We start from the raw sequence: 23,304 nt of genomic DNA, 5'->3' as shown, positions 1-23,304 counted from the left end.
TGTTTGTGAAACTATTGGACTCATTACTTAACTATATATTTGCCATTACAACCCCAAATTTCACCAATTACCTGGCACAAATACTGTATTTTGTTCGCATGGCAAGCTTAAATGACGTAGAATGAAATCAGAGGAGTCAAAACCTGCAGGGCTGGCCTCTACCTTTTAGATACCAAACTGCAATTTACCAATCTAAGGTTCTTGAAATTTATACTAGCTTCGAGGAGTTAAAAAAAAAAAAAGCAAGAGAAGAGAATATTACTATGAGAACAAGTATCACACCAGTGGAAATACCTCTTTCAAATAGGCAAGTGTAACAGGATACAGAACATTGGGACACAGTGCTCATTTATCAGTCTGCCTCCATATCCACAGAAAACTTTAGGCTCATACTTGCAGATGGATATCGTGTATTTGCTAATCATATGCTTGACTAGAAATGTCTTCCTGCCTCCTGATAGAGGGAAGCAGACTAAACACCTAGGAAGGAGCTCTTTTTTTGTTGATCATAGAATCATAAAGATTGGAAAGGACCTCCAAGATCATCTAGTCCAACTGTGATATACAGAGAGAAGAAACCTGAATGAGAAGTAATTCCAAGGAACAGAAGTCAGACACTGTGGAAGGAAAAAGCACGAGAGTGGTTAATTAAAGGAAGCAAAATGCTAAGGCGAGTTGGTTTCTAGAGGGCAAGGAGTATGTCTTTGGAAGTTCTGTTCTTTCAGAAGTTAACCCAGCTTTGAGCAGGGAGTTTGACCATGTAGTCTCCTGAGGTACCTTCCAACATAAATGATTCTATAATTTTGATTTAGATGAGGGGTTTGGAGGATATTTCCGTCTTTTCCAGCTGGTGCATTAGCTCATCACATTACTTACCTTTTTACCTAGCCAACTGGTCCAAAGAGCTTGTTCTCCTACTACGTTTTGCATTGGTGCAGCCTCACCTTGAAGACTGCGTGCAGTTCTGGGCTCCACAATATAAAAAGGATGATAAAATCCTTGAAAGCATCCAGAGGAGGCCAACAAAGCCATGTTTGTCTAGTCTGGAGAAGAGGAGGCTCAGAGGTTATCTCGTTGCTGTCTGCAACCTCTCTATCCCTAGCTTAGGGATATGGTTTAGTGGGGACTGTTAGTGTTAGGTCAGAGGTTGGACTTGATGATCTTGAGGTCTCTTCCAACCTAGAAATTCTGTGATTCTGTGGTTCTGTGATACGTTGTCTTATGTCCTTATAGGCTCTTGAGTCTAAACAAGACTGTGGGCAGGTATTGAAGAGAAATGTGCTGTTCCAAAGGAAAACAGTTTTCTTCCAGGCACACCACAGTATTGCTTATCTTTGTTATCCAAAGCAATATTGTGGTGTGCCTGGAAGAAAACTGTTTTCCTTTGGTTGTAAGGAGTTCAAGCTGGATTCCTAAACCTCTTTTGCTTGTGTGAAGCAGGCAAATTATTTCAACAGGTGTGATCTAACAGGCCAGAGATTTGTGTCCGAAGGGTGTTTAATGTGAGAAGTTGTTCTTTTTCTTTCTTTTCTCTAGACTTTATCTTAAGCTTTGGCTTTGGACTCATAAGCTCTTAAATCAGATGTCTTCAAAGTATCTGCAGACCCCGTACCCAACTAAAAGAGAATGTTTCTCAAAAGGATACCAGTTACTTGGTTTGCTCCTGCATTATCTTTTGGGCATCCTGCCAAACTTTTATCCATTTTCATTCTGTAGAGGAGTGACAGAAGAATGATCAGTAGGCTAGCATTTTGATCTTTTCTGGTAAGCTGTTTTGGAAGTTTGGGTATTCTTCTCTAAAAGCTCTGCCTTTGAGAATAACTTGAAGAGCTGACTCGTGTTAACTGGAGTGCTGTGAATCATCATAGCTGTTAGAGCAGGTGTCTCGTAATGGTTTGTAGATCAACCATTATGTGGGTTTGTTTACTATTTATTTGACTGGGAAGCATGTAAAGTGAAGCTTTCTTTACTGCTGAGAGTAAAGTGATACAAATCTTCCTGTATTTAGGAGATTGTGATGGTGCCTTGTCCTTGTATAGCAGCAGAGCTAATCACAATGAAGCCATCTAAGTGACCCGAGCAAAGTCAAATGCCATTGCTTTAGGGTGAGGATGTGGATTTCCACTAATTCCTCCAAAGCAATCCTCTCATTGCTTCATGTTCCATTCGTTAATTTCAGCCAGCTTTTAGAGATTGTGATACCTGCCACATAATGCTGCCTTCAGTGAGAATCACAGAATCATTAAGGTTGGAAAAGCCCTCCAAGACCATCTGGTCCAACCATCCCCTACCACCAACGTCACCCACTAAGCCATGTCCCCAAGCACCACATCCAGCCTCTCCTTGAAGACCCCGAGGGACGGTGACTCCACCACCTCCCTGAGCAACCTGTCCCAACACCTGACTGCTCTTTCTGAGCAGAAATGCCTCCTCATTTCCAACCTGAACCTCCCCTGGCACAACTTGAGGCCATTCCCTCTGGTCCTATCACTAGTTACCTGTGAGAAGAGGCTGACCCCCAGCTCCCCACACCTTGCTTTCAGGTAGTTGTAGAGAGCAATAAGATCTCCCCTTATTTAATGGGATTTAATAGATGTAAATGAAATACTGATGCATCTTAAGCCGAGACCTTTTTGCAACTGAGTCCAACTGTTTAATCAGTTACACATAGTAGCTTGAGGTCTTGCTTTTTCAGGAGATTTCTACAAGTTTGACTAACCTACTTTTAGTGTGAAATCTTCAGGGTTGAGAAGAATCTACTGCCACTTCTAAGAAGTATAAGAAAGAAAAAAGATGCATGGCATTTCAAGCATGCTCATTTTTCCTAGTTCTGGCATTGAAAAGAATGTGTTTGAGAGGTCGCAGTGAAAAGAAAAAAAAAAAGGGGGGAGAGGAGAGAGGGGAAAGGAAGGAAAACAGTTGTCAGCCTCTTCTTGGGTCTGATACTCGCTAGCTTGTTACCTCAAATGTAAAATACTCTTCTAAACTGAGTTATTCCAGTAGAAATTTATTGTGCTTAGGAGTCAGTAAAAGAATGGTCTGTTTTGCTTTTATTTATTGTCACCTTTTATCTAAATAGTTTTGTTCACTATAAAAAGTGAAAGTAGGATTAGGGAACTGATATTAGATATAATAGAAGCATTTCAATATTTATCTGAGGGAGTTATATCAATTCACAGGCAAAATGTTTCTACAATAAGCAATTTTTGGGGAAAAAACAGCTGCTTCCTTTACCATAGTGAAACTGTATTTGTTTTATTTTGATACAGTGTCTTTTGGGCATTGGTTTAGAATGAATTTAAAGGGGAAAAACAATTAGTGTGTTGCTGCAAATCAAGTATGCTTCTGTTTTTCAAAATTATTACTCAAATTTGAACAATGACTTTGATCTTCAACTTGGTGAAAGCACGGCCTTGTATGTTGAGATATTTTGAGATCCTCTGAATTGAAGTTCAAGGCCATAAGAGTTTCCATAGATGTTTCAGATCTCTAGCTTTTCAAAATAATACCAATTGGGACATCTTAAGAGTTGTTGAGTTGCTGTACTAATGACTTGAAATAAGCTCAATTATAAGTGAGGTCATGTTTTGAAAAGAGGTATGAACAATAGCAAACGCCATCCAAGACCTTGAAAATGTCTTCAGCTGCAACAGCAACCAAAAAGAAGGTTTGTGAAAGAGTGGGAGAAAGAGGCAGTTTTCTTAGTGTATTTTGTGTATGGATTTTTTTTGGTTTTGTTTCTGTTTTGGTTTGGTTGGTTGATTGGTTTTTTGTTTATTAGTTTTCTAAGTGCTGTCTGGATACTTGTCTCTTGAATTTTGCATATTTTAATTAACCACCTTAACACTGATGTGGATTTTCAATTAAAAGTTTCTCAGATCAGTGTGAAATAGTCCCAGGAACTGAGTTGTTTTCTCTTGGTGTCTGAGGCAGGCAGCACTGGTGAAGGTGGGAAGATGTTGCCCATTATCAAATATGCCGAAGAAAGAATAGGAAGTTGTCAGTTTTAAGATGTTTTAATGAATGTAATTCTGTAGAGGGGAGAGAATACTAATTGATTAAAGTTTAAACAAGATAAGTCTGATGCAATGGCAAGGCATTCAGTTACAAGAATAGAAATGTAGAAAATTTTTTGGAAGTAGAGAGGAAAATTCCCTAAGTCTGGGGACACAGATGTGTATATTTTCTAGTGGAATAGTAAATATTCTAGCATATGAATGATTTTTTTTTTAAAAGTCAAAGTTAACTGTTCTATAAAAGGAATGAAGGTTCCTGCTCTAAGCATGTTCTAATGATAATGAATCTTAGTGAAACACTTAAGTTATGATTTTTTTAGGTTACTGCAAAGAATATTGTGGGAGTGAAGAATCTTGGAGGACTGGGGGGTATTGACACATTAGTGGTGATGCCTTTATTTGAAAGGATGTGGTAGAGCATTCAAAACATACATTTAAAGATTTATAAATTCTCTCCTTCAAACCCAAATTCGGTGTATCCCTTCAAGTCTTTGGTTTTGTGCACTTTAAGCTTTAACATTCTTAAATCTTAGCACTCTGGCAAAAACAGTGATGTCAGGCAATTGAATACTGACAGATCAAATATACCTCAGGACAATATGGAGAGAGAAGCTCATTGACTTTGTCTTCTGCCTCCCACTCTTCTCACATCCATCCATGAAACAGACACATCAATCTTTATTTTAGGGGAACTGGAGGATCCTTCTGCATTAGATTTCCCTCCTGTGTGTTGTGTTTTTTTTGTTTTTTTTTTTTTCCCTTTGGAGCATGTGCTTCAATGGAACCAAGATCAAACCAAGATCAGGCTCATGCCTTCTTTGCTCTTACATACTGCTGGCTTTCTTGACTGCTGTCTGGTCTCAAGTGAGCCAACAGCATTGACTGGATTTTATCAGAAATCCTAGTGAAAGTTGATATCTTCCTCATGCTATTTTCCAGGCTTCAGGAGATGAGAATCATTAATTAAAAAAAAGGTCAATTTTAGGGTCATGTAGAGTAGCTTGAAACCTTTAGGATGCCTGCATTTCAGAACTAGAAATCTACTGATTGAAAAATACAATACGTACATATAAAAATTCAATAAGAAAAACTGCAGTTGATTGGAAAATACCTCTATCTAAAATTGATCTAAAGTTTAGTGTTCTACAGTACCTGAGAGGATTGAGAAAATGAGCACCCTAAGTGGTGATGGTGTCACTTCTGTCAGAAGTATACAGAGGATAATTTTACTTGAAAATAAAATATTTCGTACAAATGTCTTTAAGTTGCTCAAAGATGATTTGCTTTTAGAGTTTATCAGTTTCAGCAAATGTATTCAGATCTGCCACAGTATCCCTCTTTTTTTATTTTTAACGAATCAGATACCACTTAACAATTGTTATCTTCACAAAAAATAGTATTTTTTTCTACTTTAAATCAATCAGGAGTTGATTTTTGACTTTCTGGAATCCAAGCTATTTTATTGCCTTCCTTTAGCCAACAACCAAACCAAAATCCTTTACTGCAACCTTTTTCTAGAAATGGTAAGTATTGGAGTGAGAATAAAACATAATCGAAAAGGAAAACTTTAAGATTATTAAATGTAATTAATAAACATATTTTAGTTTTAAAAAGGGTATAAAATATAGGCATTACTACTTGTTCTAGTCCTATTATCTTCACAAAAACAGGTAAAGCAGTACTGTAAGCCCTCATTTCTTTTCTGAGTTCTAGGAAAAGCTGCATACCTCATTAAAACTTTCTTTTTATGTAATAAATTTTGTTTTACCTTGTTAAAATGCATGCTATTAATCTCAATATAAAAAATAAAGAAATTTTTATGTCTGATACACAGCGAAAAAAGAACTGGGGAAAAAAAATCTAACTTTGAGAATTAATTTCAATGAGTGCAAGCTCTTAAAAAGTGTACACAGAAATATGTACGTCAATTAAATGGTCTTGCTATGCTTTCAACGCTCTAGCAGGTAGCTGCAGCCATGGCTATTAATGGAACTGTTTCAGAACATCTGAAACCCTGTTCAGCCACAGATTGATGATACACATTTTTGATTATCTATTAATGTAGCTCTAAATTAGATCTGTAAGTGGGTCTTATGTAAGAGTTATTCTTGCATGTTTTCTGAATAAACTGGTTCTGTAGACCAGAGACATTATCTGTCTATCTTTGGTCGTGTATTTTCTTCCATGTTTAATTAGTGTTTTGCTACTGACTCCCTCGTTTCTTTAACATGGTGCTGTATTTTGAAAAGCGCTTTAGATTCAAGTTGTTTAGCAATTATCCAGCTCCAAATGAGACTACAGGGTTGTAATTTTAATTTTCCTTTGTTTTGGCTCAGCTCATATAACTCTGGAAGTGGAACACTTTAAAATAACCTTATACTCCTGTGTGATGATTTTGTGGATGTCAGTTCAGTGTCATGAATTTGATGATTTTTTTTTTAAAGACTCTACAATTTTTTAGAAACTGTTTCTTTTTAGAATTTTACTTGGAAGTGTCTATGCATATGAGTGTCCTCCTAGGGTGGGAGAGGAAGACTCTTTCAAATTTTAATAGTGAGGTTATTGCAAATATTTCCATAAAAAAAATATATTTGAGTAAAACAGAATAAGTAATCAGGTGTCATAACATATGTCCTGAGTAACGTTAAGAGGTTAAAACTTCTTAACCAGTGCTAATTAAAATAAAACTCAGTTGAGAAAATGTTTAACCTTTCATTTGTGTGTGTGTGTGTGTGTATAAATACCAATTTAAAATGATATATGGGAACCGTGCATTCATTAGTTTAAATCATGTTTAAAACAGATAATTCTGCATTTCAGATTCAAAGTAGAGAGAAAGGGGACCTAGAATATTCACTCTGTCACGTTGATTTTTCTAAATCCTAAATGTTTATATCTTAAGCAAAGCTGGTATGTACAACATATATGTGCAAAAATAAAGCAAGGCGTAGTGCTTTATTTTACATCTTTTTTTCTGAGCTTGTTTGAGGGGAGAGGGTTTATTTGGATCATGATGTATTGGGAAACATTTAATCATTTTTCTATGTGTTCTAGTTATTAATATATATATATATATACACTTGGACTAGGGATGGAGGTATTTTCACAGTGATATAAAAAAAAAATCAGCGTGTGTATTTGTCTTCTTTTTCTAAATTCACAGAAATACAACATTAGATTGCTTACCAATTCTGAGCTAATAATTTATTCAAGGTTATGCTTTGCTGGCTATTCCTACTCGGGTAGTTAAATGTAGCTGCTTGATTACTTTATCACAGGTATATATTCTTGCTTTTATTGTGCACCATGTTTGTATTTATTCTGCTTTTCTTGATTTGCAGCTCTTTGCAAAAAACAAACCTCCAAAAGGTCTTTATGTCTATGGAGATGTCGGTAAGTTTCAGCTACATCAGTTCCAATGGAATTTCATCTAAATGTGTGTTCATTCAAATTCTGAAGTATCTAAAAAGTTGACAATTATGTAGCATTATTGCTTTAATGATTTTTCCAGTATTATTTTTCTTCCAGAATATGATGTTAATTAACCCAATTACACCTTAGAAGATTGGAAGCTGTTTAATTAGCCTACACCAAACCTTGTATGCATTTTTTGCGGTGTTACGTACTCACTAATATTTAAGAATGCAATTTAAGAATTTGAAAAGCAGCTTGGTGGGGAGTGGGTCAGGGAGAGAACGTGTATGGTCTAATTACAACAGTGTAGAGTAAGAAAGCTTTTCAAGTGAAAATGTTGTTTTCTGGATGCCTATGGAGCCATTTGTGCAACCTTTCAGTCAACGCTGTTTAGATCAGAATGGAACAATAACAATGCAGTTGTTTGGGGTTTTTGAACATGAAACATAACCTTTCTTCCCCAACAGTCTGGCTTTGTACTTACTTTGTGGAAGAGTATAGTTTCATTAGTTCAAAGCTAACGAACAATCATTATTGTAATCAGTACATACTGTTCTTAAATTAACTACCTGTTGGGTGTGTTGTTTTTTTTATTTGAAGGTACAGGGAAGACAATGGTGATGGACATGTTCTATTCTCATTTAGAAGTAGAAAGGAAAAAGAGAGTCCATTTTCATGGCTTCATGCTAGATGTGCACCAGAGTAAGTGCAGATACTGGTATTTACAACAATTTTATGAATTATGGTAACTATAAAAAAAAAAAAACCCTGTCTCATCTTCGGATGTGTAGCATACAATGTAATCTTACTTAATTTCTAAGAAAAAAAGAAATAAATTAGAGAATTTTTGCAGTGTTTGCCATGCTGGAGTAGATGTTAATTGCATACTATTTCTCAAGTATCTTCTCAAATGTTTTGTGTACCAGATTGTATAGAGAATTGCATGTATGTTTAGAATTAAATCCTTATCTAGATATTCTTCAGTTACTGGTTAGCTTACATGCAGTCTGAGGAAGGCAGCTGCTGAAAATGAATGATAAAACAAAGTAATGTGATGCTGTCACTCAAAAGGACAGATAAGTGTAAATGCTACATCATAGTTCTTTTCTGTGATGGATCATGATTCAGAGACAACTAAATCAGTGAAGATGAATACTGTGAAATTGTTAGTGAATAATGCTACAATTTACAAGTATTGTGACAGCTGCATTTTTCTTGGAAGGCATTCATTGGCATAAACAACTTCTGCCCCTCTTACTGCCCTTGTTTTTTTATCACCATTGGGTCACTGTTGAGATTTTCTGTTTCTTGTCACTAGTGCTCTACTTCATTAAATTTTAACAAAGCTGGCTTCTTACTTTGACCTTGGTTTGCCAAACATTTTTTGTAGGCTGGTGGAATGCAATCTGTGGCATTAAAGTATGTATGTAATAACTTTGTATCAGCATCATCTTGTTTACATTGTAAAATATAATTGCATTAACTTTGTCTGAGTTCTTTTAACTAAGTATACCTCCAGAGCATGGGATGCACAGAGCTCTGCCACTGTTTTGTAAACACTGAAAGGATTCTTTTTTTATACTCACAAGATGATTAGGACAGAAAATGCCAAATTATGAAGTGAAACTGAAGCTAAGGTCATGAACTGGAGCAAGATAAAACTAATTTATATCAGTTTTAAAAATAAGCAATAGCAATTTCATATTATCTGTGAAATTATCTGAATAATTTCATATTCATATCTGTGGTTTTAGTAGTTGCCTGGATGTGGTTGAAAACAGTGGTTTCACACTCCTGAAGTTAGATCAAATCTGAAGTTTTTTAACTGCATTGGGCTGCTTTTTATTTTATAGTTAAATAATTTTGCTTTCTGTATTTTACAAAAGCATGAGAAATATTTATTCACTTACGTCTCATCAACTCAGGAATACATCGCCTTAAGCAGAGCTTGCCAAAAAGAAAGCCAGGACTTATGGCCAAATCATATGACCCTATTGCACCAGTAGCAGAGGAAATAAGCGAAGAGGCTTCCCTCTTATGTTTTGATGAATTTCAGGTAAGAAATCAGAGGTTACTCTTTGGCTTTTAAGGGAAACTTCATGACATTACTGTTAATCTTAAAAATAGGATATTTATTACTACTTGAATAGTATTTGAATTACTGGCCAGAAGTGAACTATGAAAGGTCAAGAGCAGAAGTGATTTTACGATTCAGAAGATGGTGTTAATTTTTTTTAATATTATCTCCTGGAAAAACAAAAAAAAGTTATCGTGTAGTTACTACTCACATTAGTGGGTAATAATTAAAGTTTAGGTTCATAAGTGCTTCAGGACAGGAATTGTCATCTTAAAATGAGTCTGTACAGTGCCAGGACAGTAGTCACCTGATACGTGGTTGGTGTGCCTGGTCTTTACTGTGGCTTATATAGAGGAACAAAATGGTCTCACTGCGATTAAGGACATGGAAATAACATATCAATTTCAATTTAAATTCTTTCCTAGAGTTACTGGAGGCTTTGGAGTGTCAGTGTCAAATTTTATCAGTGTAATGTACATTTTAAGAAACTTCTTTTCAGTTAAATGTGAAAATTAAAAATAAAGTGATAAAACGATGTTTGCCCAAGCTAGCTTGCTTGATCCATTTGTTTTATGTGGCTTGTGAATTTTGTTTTAAGGAACATCAAAAATTTAAGCATATAATTGCTTTATTTTATTATTTTGTTCTGAGAGCAGGAGGTATACTAAGCAGCTCAATCAGCTGAGATTCTGAATTCCAAGAGAAACTGCAGGGGAAGAGGAGAACAGAGCTGTGTTGTTTCTCAAATCACCGCTAGTAAAAGAATCATCTATTGACTGTAAATTTCCTGCATTATGCTCTTAAATTAGCATATAACTGAAACAGAGCAATTTTGATCTCCTAGCTACTATTTATAGCCTACGCATAAAAGAAGGTAACCAGTTTATGATCAGCTCCCACGAATGGGATTTTTTTTTTCAGCTCGTTAAGTAGAAGGTGTTTTTGGTTTAAGTTACTTCTGCATTTTGCAGCAAGGGATAATCCTTTGACCTGTGGTTTTGGAATATGTGGGGTCGTTGCAATCTTGTTTGGAAACGTTTAAGAAAAAGTTGTATTTGAGTTATATTTTGTGGTGTTTCAGTGTGTTAAAAGAACATTTTCCTGATCCACTTCTCAATTATGAGCATCAAAGGTATTTTGTTGGAATAGTTTCTCTAAAATAAGTTGACTTTCTCTGAACCAATTTAAATTATTATGCCAAAATTTATTGCCTGCATCTCAACCAAAAGCTGCAGATTGTGGTTTGGTTTTGTTCTTTGCTTTTGGCTTTGCTTGTTTGGAGTAAAACTTATAACAACCAAGTTTAATATATTCTAACTCAATATACCTACTCAATATTCTAACTGCAGTGCTCATGGGTTTCTCTTAAAAAAAAAAAAAAAAAAAAGGCAATTTTGAATGCTATGTGGGCGTACATGCAGTTGGACATACGTGGAGGTATGTTTGAATGGTTCATAGAGGCATCTTTGCTAACAGTAGTACAGTTTATTAGTGTAAATGTGTGGTTTTCTCTATTCATGTCCACTGCTTGCTGCTGTGTTTGCATGTTGTCTGTCATCCCTAACGCGTTTTAAAGAGAGACTCTGGTAATTTTGGTGTCCAAATTGATTGCCTGCTCCCCCTGCTGACTTGCTTGAGGTACAGCAACCACTTCAGTTGTAAAAATCACCTTGTATAAAAATACTTTTGTTGGTCGGTCACAGCTGGGAAAATAAGCATAAGAAATACGTATCAAAATGTATTTCCAAGACTGCATTCTTATGTGATTTTTAATGCATGTACTTGTTCTTGATATATCAATGGACTACATTCACAGATTTCTGAGTAGCTGTTTTTTGTTTTTTTTTTTTTTGGCTGATCTTCCGTAGCATGAAATGCTAGGAAGGCTTGGCCTGCTCAAGAGGAGGAGCCCCAGTTTTCTGAGAGTTTGTGGAAGGCACTGAATTTGGAATAAGAAACCTGCTTAAAAACTCGAAGTAGCTGGAAGAGCAGTTCAGAATGACAAAACTAACACCGATAATCTGGAAATCAGGACTTTCTCAGTTGATTTTCCCAGTGGATCTAACAGCCAGATTTCACTACAACAGCTTTATTTATACTTGAAGAATTGCTAGATTAAAATGAAACTGGAAGGAGCAAGAAGGTCAGATCATACACTGTTCTGACTTGCAGGCAAAGCTACTGTCTATTTTGATCGATGGGAAGTCACGCTGGGTCTGTAACTTGCTTGACTAAACACTCGTGCTTTGAGGAAATATCAGGAACCCTATTGAGATTTGCTGGGAACATTTCAGGTTTCTTTCAAACACCTGTCGAAAAAAAAAAGCATAAGCTGTATTTATGTAAAGATCAGACACAGACAAGTGATTCTGTAACAGTGACAGCAAAAAGTAATGTTAGTGCTCGTATTTCAGATGAAACCAAATGTAGAACTTCAAAAGACAAAAAAAGTACTGCTGAGGTTTCAAATTCCTCTTTGACAGTGGGCTAAAGGAAACAGAAGTACTCTGAAGTGAGTCATGTTGCTTAGAGAAACCCCAAACAAATGGGGAGTTGTTTGACAAAATGACTTACACCAGTATTTCAGGATGCTGTGAGGTAGTTTGTGTGTTCCAAAATCTTGTTATATTTAACAACAACAACAAAATGTCCTAAAATGTTGCTTTTTACAAATACTGTGAGATAGCCAGCAAATTAGAGATGTGAAGCTTCTGAGCTTGTCCATGCTGAAGCTGCTGTTGTATCAGCATTCACCTGAGGTGCACACCCTCAGGTTAAAACATTGCTTCTTGTTACTGATCTTTGTCACACCGTGTACTATAAATGCTTGTCCTTTTTATTTTTTTTAAACCACAGAAGTCTTGAACCGCTCCAAAAATGTGCTCATTTAAAACAACAGGATTGAATTAACCCATTTGTAATTATAATTTTCATGTTTCGGGACATAGAGGTTGGCCAATATAATGAGAGTAGTCATTGTTTAGTGATCAAATAACTCCACACAGGTAATTAGAAGCTCTAATTTTGCCATGCGACTGAAAGCTATGGTAGTTGGTATGGGTAATGAAAACAGAATCTGCACTTCTTGGGATGCTGAATGATACAGTGCTAGTATTTATGTAGCTTCAGTACCACTTAGGCTTTAACCAAACTACAATTTAGGGAGTTTTTCCTAACCTATGTGCTATTAAAAGCCTCTAATAAAAACTAGGCTCTTATTTTTGTGCTAATACTAATTACTGATAATACATGCTTATGTTTGTCATTCATTACATGGAACTGTACCAATCAGTGGATGACTGAGTCTCAGGCACTTATACATGTAAATTAACTATTACCGATGTGTTTTTATATGTTTTTTTTTTTCTTGATATGAGCCGTAGTGAAAAGCTGCACTAGGTCATAAAAATCTTTTCTCTTAAATGCTAATGAAATATATCTATTCTCTCCATTAGCAGGCTCTCCCTACTGGTAATTTGTAGCCTTTGCTTTTGTTCCTTCCTGTAATGAGTTCTGGACGTAGTGAAAGATATGAGAAATGACAGTGCTTTAGTTGCTGTCTTCCAGTTGCTTTATCTGGTAGAAATCTTCTCTTCCCAAAGGTCTGGTAGGTCAAGAGAGCCTAAATTTTCATTCCAGTTCTCAAAATGGCTCTTGCTTTTTGATAGAGGTTTCAGGAGTGTTTTTTTTTTTTTTTTAATGCAATGAAAACATCAGAATTCAGCATCAAATAGCAATTCTCATTAATAAGAGAATTTTATTAATTGTTTTCTTTCATTCAAGTGCTAACATTGTTTCAGCCTTTATTTCCTAAAGGTAGTGTGCCTTAGTGTTTTTTTTTTTTTTAAGCACAAGATGGTTTAAAAAAAAAAAAGAAATTAAAAAAAAATGCCACTACAAACTCATGAATTTAAAAACTTGTATCACAAAGCAAACCCAATAGCCAAGAAATTCAGGTATCTCTAAAATGCATATATATATTAATTTCTTTTCTGCGGTATTTTTCAAGACAACCAGGAAAGTTCCTAAACTTTAATATCCAGAAGAAATAAATTTAGCACTAGGTGGGTGCATAAACACCTATATCAGACATACAGTACAATAGTGAATCATTGTGCTCTTTAGAGCTTAGTGATGAGAAATACACAAATCTGGGAAATCTGGGGAGTGTGTTGCTGATCACATCAAAACAGTTTGTTTTTAAAAAAGAAAAAAAAAACACAATGTATTTTATAGAACAAAATAGAAGACATCTTCGGGAGAATGAAACTGATATTTACTTATGGTTCATCAGGAACTTTATTGCTTCCAGTCTAGCTGTGAGAAGTGTAACCTGTGTTGTACTGTGTCTAATGTAAAATTACTTTATTTTGCTACTTAGAAAGGTCTTTTAGAAATGAAGGAAGAGGGGATCAGAAAAAAAAATATATATATAGAAGTGGTTGGAGTCTTCTGTAGAAGAAGACCATTACCATTACAACATACACATCTAAGCTGGCACAAAATAGCAGGCCATCAATCTGTTGTGTCATGCATATAACTCTCAGGATGCCACCACTTTTTAATTTTCTCGGAACTGGGGTCTCTGGTAAGCCAAAATGCAACAAGTGTCTGTATAATAATCAAGGAGAATGCAAGAGAAACAAGAATTTAATGATAGTAAAGGTGATTTACTTATTAGGACCACTGATCTCAGCTGGTGAACACCTGCAAAATATGAATTGCTCTTGTAACAATGCTTTTCTTCCATTCAGACAAATTTATTACTTTTTATTTATATGGAGTGGTTTCTGGTTTGCATTCCTTTTATTTCTTGGTACTGTAAAGCAAGTTAGTTAAGCTAAACTTAGATATTTAAAGAAATTTTACTTTATTGCTCATTGTTTAGCCTTTTTATTTCAGTATCGTTTGTCCCACCCCTTTTTATTTTTTGTTAGTGTTTTGTGCCTGAAGGTTAGAAGAGGCTGACTGTGCTGGAAGTGACTGCCGTGCCTTTTGATTATTCATGGACAGTAATAGAAGGCACTTAAAAAGAACAATGAAATTGCTTATTTTTGTGATGGGCCATCTGTTGAATTGTTTTTTGCAACAATCACACAATAGTATCTATGTCATATCATTCTATTTTCAACAGCAGCTGATTATGTATAGTTGGCTACTTGTCTTTATTTCTGAAGTCCCATGACCATTTAAATTCACCTCTGCAAACCTTTGCCTCAAAGGTAATAGAAATGTAAAGCAGCCGGTGTGTGTTTCCTTTCTGTCTTCTGTTTTTTTTCCACGTGGTTTCCAATTAATTAGGCCTCTTAAATGTTTAGATCTGTTTTCTGTGTCTCCCACCTGTAGTTTTATAATAGAAGTTAACATGGAATCATTTAGCAATTGGTAAAGATATGGTGGAGTTCCATAATAAAGAGCGGGCAAGTTTTGAAAGACTGTGGTACATTCACTGCTTATTAATTATCCCTTTTATTTTTTCTCACCAAGCAATAATTAGAATCTTTCTCCATGGCTTTCACTAACGAGCATTTTTCCTAGCTATAAAGCCACTTGCAGATCTATTGCAGCAGAAGCTGAAAGCAAGATAAAACAAATGTGTTGTCTTCTGCAGGTCACTGACATTGCTGATGCCATGATTCTGAAGCAGCTTTTTGAAAACTTGTTCCAAAACGGGGTTGTCGTTGTGGCAACATCTAACAGGCCACCAGAAGGTAAAAACAAACATGTTACTAGTATTATCCCAAATGCAATTAATCTCAGTATCTTACAAAACAATTTTATAAGAATTATACAGTATTTAATACTAATAAACTCGCTAGCCTTCAAGAATTTGAGATGCTCCAATTTGTCCCCCACTGTTTCATGTTCTTAAGGAAGAAAGGTTTTTCACTAACTCCTTTCTCATCTCTGACTCTACATGTTTCTGCCCCCTTTCCTTACCCTTCTGTGGTTTCTAATTTTCTATACTCTATCCAAACCAGTGGGAGGGAATTTGGGAACAGGGATGCTGAGGGTGCTTTTAACTGAGCAATACGTACAATTTTCTGCACATGAGAACTTTTGTTGTAGTGTAGTCTTAGTAGTTAGCATAATGCATGGTTTTTATGTGACTTACTATGACACTTCAGATTAATTTCAAATGTTTGCAAAAAATACTGGAGAGTTACAGTATTAACTACCAGTGAATTTCTCTAATTAGGTAAAAGAGAATCACTAAAGAGTTGCAATGCATTTTTTTATCTTAAAAAAGACAAGAAAGCTCTCAAATGTTGTTTCTAAAAGGTGAAATAATTTCCTGTTGGTTTATTTCCCTTTTTTTTGAGCAAACCAGATGAAATCAGAACTAAGATAGCTGGGTGAACTCAACAATGGTGCCTCATTCACTTGGGATCCAGCCATGTGTTTGTGGAACCACTGCTCTTTAGAGTTCACGAGTGATTCTTACAACTTGGTGTTGCATCCCACTTCTTAATTTGTCAGTTTATGGCAATTATTGTTATGTGTCTGTCTGAAAGACACCACTTTTGCTAGCTACCCAACAGAGAACATCAAGAAAAGTGTCTCCAGAACTGAGCAACATTGCAATCCAGACATTGGTTGCTGCCTTTTATTTTTTTTTTCTTTTCCTTCCTCCTTTTCACTATTCCTGCATGCTTATGGTCTGTATCTGAAATACTTCCACAGAAAAGTGTTAGATTAATGCAGTGTATTTTACCAAGGTTTAAGATTGAGTTCAGAGACTCTCCTCTTGTGGTTACAAAGGAGGAAAGTCTCTTCTCCATTAGAGAGCAAATGCACTCAGCTGCTGACAATTTGTGATATGCTCAACCATGTTAACCTTCTCCCTCAGGGCAGCATGAGGGGGAAATACTGAGGTATAGTGTGTGAGGAATCCTGGCTTCTTTTCACCACCAAAATTACTGTTTTTTCCTCATCCTAACAAAACAGACATAATTAAAACCATCAAAAAAAAAACAAACAAAACAAAAAAACTATAAAACCTTAGACTTACTAACTAGAAGAAGTAACAGAAGTCACTTTATTATAGTAATGGTACACGTTCACAAATTTCTCCGAGTAAATATGCAATTGGTTGCTGTTTTAACAAATGTTTACCTGTTTTGGTTTGTAGAAATATGGAGAATATGTGGCTTCATACAGCTTGGCTCATAATTAGGGTACAGAATCACCTTCACTGATGATTTTCCTGAATGCTTCTGTGCAGATACCCTGTTGGTTTCTCATGCAATCTATCTTCTTCCAGCAGTATCTGCTAGTAGAGCATGAAAGCTTTAGCCTTGTACCCTTCAGGCATTATGGTGAGTACAGGTGTTAATAACCTGGCATGGCCTTGGATTGGGATTTTGGTGGAAGGTGTTCCTGCCTCCATCAGGTGTGGTAGTATCCAGGTGCCTGTATTATCTTGGTTATTCCTACTGTCAGCAGTAGCTGCTACACTGCCTTTTTATAGGGCTTCCAAATTGTAATGGAATAAAGCAGCACATCATACAATCTAAGTGCTAATATTTTCAATGAAGAAGTTTATGAATATGTTAGGCAGTTGGATAGTTTCTGGAGAAGAGAACTTTATATAAATTGCAGAGATAAATAAGACACATCGCTTTGCAGTTGGTTTTTATTAATTTGTATTTTCTCTGAGTGCAGATCTACATGCCTAACATACTATTCTTTTTTTTTTTTTTTTGCTACTCAGTTGTATTTTGAACAATTTTGTGTAAAGGTGTGTTGTTTTTTTTTTCCCTCCCTTAGATGGATCTCCTTGCTTTGGAAAAAGGGTATACCTGGTAGAATTCTGTACCTAGTACCTAGGTACCTAGTTTTGGCCTTATAATTATACCAGTTTTCACTCAGCATTACAAATCCTTTTTATATCTTTCTTAAACAGGCATAGGCCTTATTTCTTTTGCTAAATATCATTAGAGATTTATCATCTTTCACTCTCTGCCTTTTCCAGACTTTCTCAGGATGTTTCTTTCTTTCTTCCTTAAGAATGTAATGACTTTTCATACAGCAAAAGAACAGAAATCAATTTCAGCTCTCCTTTTTCCACTTGTGTTCCTTATCTCTCTAGCAACACAGAATTTTATTTGCCAGACTAAAATACAAGGTGATGTTGGTATTAAGACTAAGAAGCAAAACTGGTACTGATTTTCTTTCTTTCAGATCTCTATAAAAATGGTCTTCAGAGAGCTAATTTTGTGCCATTCATTGCTGTGCTGAAGGTAAGGAGAATCACTTGTTAAATGCTTTCTGATTTTGCCTTCTTATTAACAATAAAATCAATTTGTACAGGATTACTTTGATACCAGTTTCCAGATTAGTTGTGTATGCTTTAACTGCTTGGGGTGAAAATAATTGAAGGTGAGGCAAAAAAATGGAGCTCTTCCTTGCTAGAATTGACATGTCTTGAAAGCTGGGCACTTAGTATGACAAAGGGAACTCTTTGAATAAAGTAGCAGAATTTGTTTGGATAGGACTCTCTATCTGCTGTGTATATGCCACATGATGTAGTAGTCCTGTAACAGTGATGCTGTGTTGTACTTGTGGACATCTCAAATTTATTATGCTGTAAAAAGTTGGTATTCCTCAGGTGTGAAGAAATCAGTTTTATATGTACCCTTCAATCAGCTTGTTCCTAGGTCTGTGTTTTTTTTGCCCTTATGTGGGTATTTGTGAGGCTTCATGCCATGGCCACCAAGTAGAAGTTCTGAAGCAAGCTCCCTGGAGACTGCAGGTTTGTGTGGCAGGTTTGAGTTGCTTCATTTAGATTGAAAAAATGGGGTGTTCTTTTTAAATGTGAATAATATGACCAGGGTTTGTTTTGCTATTAAAAAGAGCCAATGCTGAACTGATGCTTTAAGATCTGGGGAAGTTTCAGATATTTTTAATTCCCAAACTGTGATCATATTGTTATGTTACTGAAGGCTTGCAATAGCATTGCCAGCAGCATAAACGCATGAATAAGGTGAACTATCTAAGAAGAAATATAAGGTAGAAGTTTAGGGCAGGTTTGGATTAGTGAGAAGAAATTTGGAAGTGCAGACCAGATGGATTGGTTGGATGCTTCTGCTAAGGTGGTCAGTAGTGGAGAAGGTAACAGTGCTTCAGACTTCCAGTGGGGCATGTTGGAATCAAGAGACTGCTTCTTTGCCTAAGCATCTTTTAAAAATCCTACCTAATGTTGACATTTGAGCAGTTACCAGGTTCCAAAGTTAATACACGACTGACATTGGCAATCCTGTATCTCAGAATGGCTGTGGGTAACGTCAGGGAGGTTACCACTGAAAGCGATTCTTATCCGGATGGCTTTAGAAAAGTAAGAAACATGAAAAAAAAAAAGCAATAACTCTATACACTTCAGATCCATAACAGATCCTGATCACAGAACACTTCCAACAACAGTTATAGTTCTGTATGCATTTGCTTTGTGAAATGTCGCATTATGCTCAGTCAGCATCTACAGCAAATCTTTCTTTTATTTGTTGTTATCCAGTATATTCTATGTATTTTTCCTTGTCGGATCTTAGTTTTCTTCCTTGATAAACGCAAAATTCATTTGTTTCACTGATGGTCAGACATGATTAATATCTATCATGCTTCTTTGTAGCTTGCTTTTTTTTCTTCCTTGTGGCTAGTAGATGGAAAAAAAGTAAAATGTAGCTTACACACAAAATATCTGTGTAAATTATTTATATTATTTACACGCAATTTTTAGAAAGGACTTTGTGGATAGAATGCTGACAAAAGCACTAAAGATTGGTGGGTGGGTTTAGAGTTGCAGTTGAGGATGGAGTAGTGTGAAAAGAAACAAGTGGCACAACTCAGACTAGAGATGCACGAACATTACCATAATAATGAAGGAAGGGAGAAATGAGGTTGCACTCAATATTCTATTCACAAGGACCTTTCTAAAATTCCTGATTACTTTTTGCTGTTGTTTTTTCACCCCTACGTCTTTGTGTGTTGACGCAGCTCTACATATATCTACCTTTAACATCAGTTCAGTAAATATTACCAAAATAACACTGTTCTTTCCCAAAACATAATGCCTGAAAAGCAAATCAGATGAGGCTTATCAACAACTGTTCCTCTGACCTTAGATGGAAAATTGAAGGGTAGGGGCAAGGTATAATAATAATAAGTACAAATCTACATTTTTACGTCAACACATCAGAAGTAGGCATTGAAAACAAACGAATGTATTTTAAAGTAAGATTTTAACAAGTGACCTTTACATTACAGCTGCCTCAGCTGTTCAGAATCCCATGTGTGGCTTTAGGAAATGGAAAGATGATATTTTCTAGGGTTTTGCATGAGAATGTAACAAAAATAGTAGGTTCTATGCCTGCAAACGTTTAATTTGCTATCTTCTGTACTTTCACCCCATTCTAAACCATGTGTGTCTTGTGTTAGTGTCCTTACAATCTAACCTGTTTTGTGGCAATGGCTTTGACCACTTGGACTAACTTCTGTCTTAGCTTTCTCTGGATTCAGAACCTCCTGCCATGGTTTTGCTTGGGGTTTGGAGCTGGTATTTTTTGTTGCTCTTTGTTTGTTTCAGAAGTTCTCTTTTTATGATCATAAATCTTAAAATAAGGCTTTAGCACAAAAAGTGATTCAACGTAGGAGCTTTGAATTCCTTTAAATAGCTTTATGAAGACAGGATGACTGGAAGATATCAACAGTACGTTTTTGTGAAGAGCTACTTCACTTGAAATAGCACAGATTTCAGGCTGTTTCTATTCTTCGTAAATGGAGTGAATAGCTCCTAGATAACCTGATAAATTAAGCAAAAATCTTTCCTCATCTTTATATGATAGATAAACAGTTTCTGTCTTAGATCTAGAATTACCTATGCTAATCTTTGGTTGTTGTTGTTGTTGTTTTTATTTTATTTAGATTATACAATTCTGGTATCTGTGGTTGAGTTCCTGTTTTTTGCAAAGATAATTATAAACCAATTATAAACCAAGGTAGAATAAGCACAAAGAAGAGACAATGGTCTAGGAAAAATGTAGTTATCCTGCAAAGTTTGCCTATGTTGCCTTTCTAGATGATGGACTACTGTGGACAAGCAATTACTGAACACCTATGGTGGGAGATGCAATTAATAAGTTACTTAAGGCCAGGTAAAAGCTGCAGGTACTACAGCCTGTATCTGTAGTTGGACAGATGGTCCCTGTCCAATCTAAACTTCTCCTAGTGTTCTGATTTTTTTAAGATCTTATGTAGCTAAAAATCTGATTTTTCGGGAATTTTTTCATCCTGTAACACAGTTGTAGGTTTCATAAATAGGGAAACACTCTCAGTGGACTGGTTTGTTGTTGTGGCTAAAATTTTAGGGCAGAATATTCTTTATAGAAGGGCTTAGTTTCTGCAGCAGAAACGGAGTGCTTCTTCAGTCTGTGCAATTTTATAAAAATACAGCTTTTCAGAGATAAGTATTAGGAAGGAAAATCTTTTAATTCTATAATTGCAATTAGATTCAGTCCCTTCTGATTGAGCTTTTAATCTCGCAGCATCACTTACAGAGAATTTTGAAGTGCATGAAACTCCCAAGTGATTTTTTACAAAGGCAGTTCTTGACAAGAAAACCATACGTATTGGTCACAGTTTGTTCAAATGCTTAGAGCAGAAATGCTCCCCAAGTGAATAGTCCAAATCAATATGAAAACTTTATCAACATTTTTAAGCTAGTGTGCAAATAAAACTATACATCTCCAGCAATTTGGTGTAAGATCTAAAGTCATTCTCTTCCAAAAAAAAAAAAAAAAAAAAAAGAGAAAGCACGCTTTATTTTACTGGTTTAGAAGTAATTTGTCAACAGTTGAATTTTTGCAGACAATTAATGAAGATATCTACATTAAATTTTCTTTTTACGTTATTTAATTAAAATATTTGCACTAATCCTTCACTGTTCTGGAATCCTAATTCGGTGGCTAGATCAGTGTTTAATTTTTCAGGCAAACAGGAAGGAAAGCTTCTCAAATATTTTGGTGTGTATAAACTCAAACTTAAACTAGTGTTTTTGACGCTTCCAAATATTTCTTGTAGCCATGAAGTTTTAAACGTCAAGCCAAGTCAAAATACCAAATAATTAACTTCTTTTTTGTTAGATTTTTTTTTTTCCTGCAATAGACATGAAATATCAGAAAGTACTAACTCAAAATCAGGAGGTTTTAGGGATTTATTAGCCTGCATATATCTTCAAAAGGTACGGATTTATGATAATATAAAAAAATCCATCTTTGGTTACCTGTATATTGCTTTAACTAAAGATAAAGAATCAATCAACGAGAAGTCTGTTTTCAGTAGGACATGAAGTTACTGTAAGCTTCCTATAATGAACTTTTTTTTTTCTGCTGCTGCTAGAGACCAAATCATTATTTCTTTTTTAAACTTTGGTTAAAGTGACTCTTAACAATAAGCACTGCAAACACCTTTTGAACAGAAAGCAGTGTATGTACATGCTGTGCTCTGTTTGCTGTTTTTCTCAAATATTGTTATTTGAGAAAATTGACATTACTACCCACTCTGGCCAGTTCTAAATAAAATATACAGATTATTCCAAAGCAATAAATGGAAGGATTTAAAAGTATTTTAAATTTCCAGAAACTATAGGTGAAAATATTTTAAATGTTTTGAATTGTCCCTAAGGAAACTTGCGAGAGTTGGTTTTGTACAAAGGCATTTGGTAGATATAAAATTTCTTTGATTGTGCATTCGGCTTTTGTCCAACCACCTGTGTAAGAAATACAGGGATTTGTTGATTGGCGGATCTGCCTATTTCCAAAAAAAAAAAAGTCATCTCATTGATGAAATTGATTTGTCAGTTTGCTCCATTCTAATGGTGTGATAGCCCAGCAGCTTTCAGTATGTTGAATAGTTAAAACCTGCTTTTGAGGTCAGTGTCAGCCACTCTGACCCCTGTGAACTGTCACCTGAGTCAGAATTGCTGGGATTAATCCTTTGATATTGTGATGGCTTCGCCTATCAATTGACTTTTTCATTACTGAAGATGTTAGGCCTTTTGTTTCCCTTCTTAGTATGTAACCAAGCAAACTCCTAAGTAGAAGGAGCATTTGTTCTTGTTCTCTCTCTCTCTCTTTGCAAGTAATAGAAGCATTCATCTTTTGTGAAGTGTACCTAATTAAACACATAAAAATAGAAAATATAGCATGATTGCAAGTATTTTCATGCCGAGCATCACTGTCATTTATGGGTAATTTGTGTGACAAATTTGTAAGACTTAACTAACAAAATGTTGTATTTTGAAAGCAAGGTGTCAGAGTAGAAGTTATCAGCCCGTTCTGCATCCAGCCTTCAGAGTTTGTATGTTTTAAATGTAAACGTGAGTGTTGCTTGAATTATCTGGCGTAAAGCACTTCACTGCTACAGTATTTTTATAATGAGCCTATTGCTTCAGTGTGCTCTGCAAATATTGAGCTGTTCAGTTTGTTTACTTCCTATAACTGCGTTAAACACACGTGTGCACACATCATCTCTAGACAGTTTATTTAGATGCCGACCAAAACTTGATCAAAGGATAAAATATTTCCTATTGTAGCTCGGTGCGAGGCTCCCTGCCTCCTCACTTCCTTTAATTGTTGTTGTTTCCCAAGCTCTTGCTTGGCTGGTTTGCTCTCTGATTAAAATCAGTAAACCAAAGCATATCGTAGATATGGAATAGTTGATTCCTGATGTATCAGGGTAAATTAGCCTAATTACACGTGGCAGTTTTATTTGCTTGTGATGTAATGTGAAATGAGGTCCTGC

The 23,304-nt window shown here is 35.6% G+C and overlaps 1 protein-coding gene across 2 annotated transcripts in view; it reads left to right on the top strand.

Moving 5' to 3' along the window:
* AFG1L (AFG1 like ATPase) overlaps positions 1–23,304 on the top strand; it is a 66,616-nt gene that overhangs the window by 7,726 nt on the left and 35,586 nt on the right. For both annotated transcript variants that reach the window (XM_027454746.3, XM_027454745.3), the window contains exons 3-7: positions 7,358–7,409; positions 8,031–8,132; positions 9,356–9,486; positions 15,119–15,218; positions 17,692–17,750. In XM_027454746.3, coding sequence (XP_027310547.2) covers positions 7,358–7,409; positions 8,031–8,132; positions 9,356–9,486; positions 15,119–15,218; positions 17,692–17,750 — 444 coding nt within the window. The remainder of the gene's footprint in view (positions 1–7,357; positions 7,410–8,030; positions 8,133–9,355; positions 9,487–15,118; positions 15,219–17,691; positions 17,751–23,304) is intronic.

This window comes from Anas platyrhynchos, chromosome 3 (genome assembly GCF_047663525.1).
Source record: "Anas platyrhynchos isolate ZD024472 breed Pekin duck chromosome 3, IASCAAS_PekinDuck_T2T, whole genome shotgun sequence".
Lineage (NCBI taxonomy): Eukaryota > Metazoa > Chordata > Aves > Anseriformes > Anatidae > Anas > Anas platyrhynchos.
The sequence above is the reverse complement of the archived record's forward strand: the minus strand, read 5'-3'. Positions and strand labels throughout refer to the sequence as shown.